This window comes from Cyprinodon variegatus, unplaced genomic scaffold (genome assembly GCF_000732505.1).
Source record: "Cyprinodon variegatus isolate N-32 unplaced genomic scaffold, C_variegatus-1.0 Scaffold1108, whole genome shotgun sequence".
NCBI lineage: Eukaryota > Metazoa > Chordata > Actinopteri > Cyprinodontiformes > Cyprinodontidae > Cyprinodon > Cyprinodon variegatus.
The window spans coordinates 167299-171897 of NW_015151561.1; the positions used below are offsets into that span (position 1 = coordinate 167299).

The 4599-nt window shown below is 40.9% G+C and overlaps 1 protein-coding gene across 1 annotated transcript in view; it reads right to left on the minus strand.

The window, feature by feature from the left end:
- Positions 1 to 3228, minus strand: part of LOC107101522 (ribonuclease inhibitor-like) — a 46853-nt gene extending 43625 nt beyond the window's left edge. Inside the window, exon 1 of the mRNA XM_015400469.1 lies at positions 2963 to 3228. Coding sequence (XP_015255955.1) covers positions 2963 to 3228 — 266 coding nt within the window. The remainder of the gene's footprint in view (positions 1 to 2962) is intronic.
- Between the last annotated feature and the right edge of the window lie 1371 nt (positions 3229 to 4599).

Below are 4599 nucleotides of genomic sequence, written 5' to 3' on the forward strand. Positions count from 1 at the left end.
AACAAATGACCTGACAGTGAAGAAGGGGAAATTGGCATGATTTAGCACAGCTGTTTAATTCAGAAACAGAGGACGATGACTTCGATTGGTTTGATTAATATTTTGTAATAAATACATGAATAAAGCAAAAACATACTCAGTTTTTCTCCCGCTCTATTTTTAAATACGCAGTAGAGGTATTTAAACATAGTAGAGGACATGTACCTGTATATAAAACCCGCGCCCTATAATCCGGTGCACCTTATGTGTGTGTTAAATACAGAAATGGCACACATAACTGAGACTGCGCCTTTTAGTACGGTGCGCCTTATGATCGTGAAAATATGGTATATCTAGCTTGGAAAAACCGCGTGTTTCTTCATTAACAACGATCCAAATGGTAATAAACTGCAATGGGCTGGAATGGGAAACAAACATTTATGGCAGCTGGGTTATATACATGATTACAACATTCCTTAGATTTTCACCTTCTTGTTATGTGTTATTTTCACTTATGCTCTCTTGTAACTGCAGGAGGCATCTGATACAATTTGTCTTCCAGCCAGCCTGACCGCATCTCTTGTCATTCTTGAAAAGCATGAACTTTAAAGCTTAAATGTCCATTGTTACCTTGAAAAAGATCGACTGATACGACGTACGAAGAGTTTCAGAGTCAGAGTTTTGTTTTCCATAAATTTAATTTCTTCTTGCAGTTGCCATCATGCCATTTATCTCATTGGCACACACTTCAGAATAAAGGCAGATCCGAAACTGTTGGGTTTTAGTTGTTCTTCCACCACATACTCAGTACCTCAGAATGCACCCTATGATATATTTCTATGTCTTCTCGTATGTGATAGGGAAGCATCTGTGGACAGATGACATATTGTCACACAGCCCATTAAAACAAAAATCCCAGGGTGAAAAGGAGCTGTTGAAGGACACTAACATTTATGTGAACTCCATGATGGGAAACTTCAAGCACTACTTACCTTGAAGAGCTGAAAGAGTCTAAAGAGGGACAGCTTGAGTGAACATGAGATACGGCTGGCTAAGAAAGAACGGTTCTCATACCACAATAAACCAGCACTCAGACTGTGCTGGGCTTAATAAAAAGCATTTTGTACAGTAAAAAATGGGCTTTTAACTATGAAAAATTATGTGAAGGATGGCAACGACATTTGAAAAGTAGAACAAACATAGGTCAGTCATTACGGTTTCCTGGACTAAATCAGCAGCTAAAATTAGTAATAAATGACAGAGAGCCACTGATTCCATCACAGAAAGTCTGCTGCATAAACACTTTGATTGTGTATTGTGTTTTAAGATTTATGGAAATTTGTTAATTTAGTTCTACAAGATCTTTTGACAAACCACTGCATCTGAGAGCTATTAATTATAGACTAGGTCAGCGGTCCCCAACCTTTTTTGCACCACGGACCGCTATATGTCAGACAATATTTTCATGGACCGGCCGGGGGGGATTACGATCAAGTAAATTGATACGACTGGCATAAATTCAAATACAAACAGCATAAAAATTACAAAACAAGCCAGTCCCATCTAGGCGAACCGGTAATCGGAGAAAATGACAGACGAAGTGTGCTCCTGATGTCCAGTCTGCTCCGTAGCTTTGTTTTGGTCGCTGTAACCGCAGAAAATCCTGCTTCACAAAGATAGGATGTTATAGATAGGATGAGTCTTGAACTGAATTAACTTGTGTCAAAAGGCACAGATGCACCGACTGATGTAACTGGGAGAGAATACCGCAATTATTTATATTTTTCAAAATAAAACATCACTCAGACTCTGATCGTCGATAAATTATATATATATACTTTTTTCTGTGCTGCCCGGTACCAAATGACCCACGGACCGGTACAGGTCCGCAGCCCGGTGGTTGGGGACCGCTGGACTAGGTTATGCACAATTAGACGCCCAGTGGTGTTTGAACACTTTCAATCTTATCCTGGATGAAAAAATGCCCTTACTGCTGGAGATCTTTTATTTTTTTATTAATCCTTATTTAGAAATAAAACAGACCCTCTGGGTCATTAATTTCCCCTAAAGTGTTTTGATATTTGATGGGCATTTATTTGAGTGCTTCTGAGAGTTCTACCACCAGCTTTTCACGGACACACCAAAGCCCTCACCTAGCTTCTCCCTGCTCGACCTCAGGTGCAGAGCTGTGACCCTGTAGCAAGAGACAAACTGATAATGTCTATATTTGAGTAATCCTTGATCTTCTCTAGGTTTAAGAACTTATATAAATTAGATGTGAAGCCAAAATCAAAAAGGGACATTATGCAAAATCATGGAGTTTAAAAATTGCACTTTTTTTTTTTTTTTAATCATTTTGTAAAGGTAGCTTTAATTTATGAGGTGTTCATGCAGAGTAAATTATGTGTGGGTTGGAGCTCTGGTTTCCAAACCTTTCAGATCTAGAATAGACTCATGACCCAAACTATTGGTTGGATTCCCAAAATCAGGCTTAATAGGAGCTTCTGAAAGTGAAATCCAGGTGAACATGATGAGGTTAATTGGAGCAGCTGATATAAAATCAACTGCAGCAGCAGAGCAGTTACAGCACAAAGCTTTTCTCTTTCAGAGCTCAGCCTGGTCCAGCTTTGCTGCCTTATTAGTCAAAATGGGGTTTCAGGATGTTTTCAGGTGAGTTTTCCTGAATGATCTTTTATGGCTCCTATGTTTGGTCTTGTAATTTCTAAGGATCCATTTCTTATCAGGAGTTCCTGGATCGGCTTCCTGCTCCTCCATGTTGTAGTGTGTGCTCCTGTTAAACAAGGTGGGTAAACTTGTTGTTTCTATGTAATCTTGTTCCCCCCAAGGGGAAAAATGTCTTTAGGTAACCTAACCCTTCTGGCCCCATTATGCCTTGACTGGGTTTTGTCTTTAACCCAGAGGTTTGAAGTGTCTGCTTTGGCTTTCCTTTATTTGCTCAGGTCAAATGGACCTGGGTTACTACCTTGGCTCCAGGAGAACCGGAGCTGGTTCTGGTGTTCCTGCTGACCTGGGCTTTAACAAAGACCCTGGTCTTACTGGCGGCCTCTTCTCTGGTTTGGGGGCTGCAACTGGTGGCGGTTCCTCAGCTGTGCAGGATGAACCCTTTTCTACAATGATTGAAAGTCTGCTCTCACTTGGCCCCTCCAAGACTGGTCTCCAGCAGTCTCTCTGGGTCACTTCTGACCACGTTCCTGTGTCAATGACTGTTCCCCGTCCTGTGTTCCCCATTTCCTATGTCATCCATACCAGCAATGGCTACAAGCGAGCAAGGAACAACCAATTTAACTCAAAGTATGTCCAGGGTGCATTTGAGGACTCTGTTCAACCTGGGACACCACAAAACCCGGGGTCCGGCTCTAAAGGAGATCAGAAGTTTTAACGAGGTAAGGACTGAATGTTGTGAAGTAATGGACACCTTATTGTGATACTGATGTAACTGTCTTGCAGGTGGAATTGACTGGAGGCACTTAACTTGGAGACTGAATCTTGATGACCCCACTTTTTTTTGTCAATCCACATCAACAGCTTGATACAATAAAACTTGTAAACAGCTTCTAGTCAAACTGATTCCTGAGTCTCATTAAAATGTAACTCAAGCTCAGAGTTTATTGTTCCATTGAACCTGTGATTTTAAAAATGGTCCAAATGACAGTTTTCACTAGAAGTGAATGTAGTTGGTGCTTATTTCCCATACTGTTGCAAGCTGGCAGTTGTACCTCATGGATTTTAATATAACAGACTTGTGTTACTCTAATGCAGAGGGTTCCCAAAGAGGGAGTCAAGATGGTTTTCACAATGCTGATTTGATTCTTGATTAAGAGGTCCATAATACTTCATAAAATGAGTAAATGAAACCAAACCCACATCTGGCAAGGGGGTTTATTCCTTTAGCTTCTGTATCCTATGAAAACATTTTTCCATCAAACATTTCATACACCAGCTATTCGTTTTCAAAAACAAAGTAAAAGGTCAAAGTGAAGCTCCAGAAATGGAATCTTAATGTTAAACACTTTGGTTCCACCTGAATGGCTGTGATTAAGTGTTTTTCATGCTTTAGAAGAACTGTTCGGCTTCACTTTGCAAATCCCTGTATCTGGTTGACTCAAAGGGAAACCTTTTCCAGAAATATTAAGAATGAATCATTAGGAAATTTACTCCCTCTTGGGCTCTTATTGGACACAATTCCACCCGTAATACTGATTTGGTCTTAAGCTAGGCTTACACTGTATGATTTGTTTGCCCTTTTCGGGGCTGATTCTCCAGTCGTGAGAATTTTTCGATCAGGCAGATTTTCAGCCTGATCCTTTGTCATGTAGTATATGGGGGGGTAATCGGCCTCTCACGCTCCCCTGATCAGGAATTGTAAGGGTGGGAACATGTTTTCAGCATACACTTTCATTTTCAACTGTTGCACGCAGCTACAGCTCAAACTGTAGGATGAAACAGAGTTTAGAAGTTCACAGCTTAGGGTGTAAGGTCTCACATTGTGCAGCCCGACGCTCTGATGCGATCTTCTGGGTCACACTGCACATCTAAAAAGCACCCGTCAGACTCCGCACTGACAGATGGTGCTAGCTGGACTTGTCAATTTGGTTATTC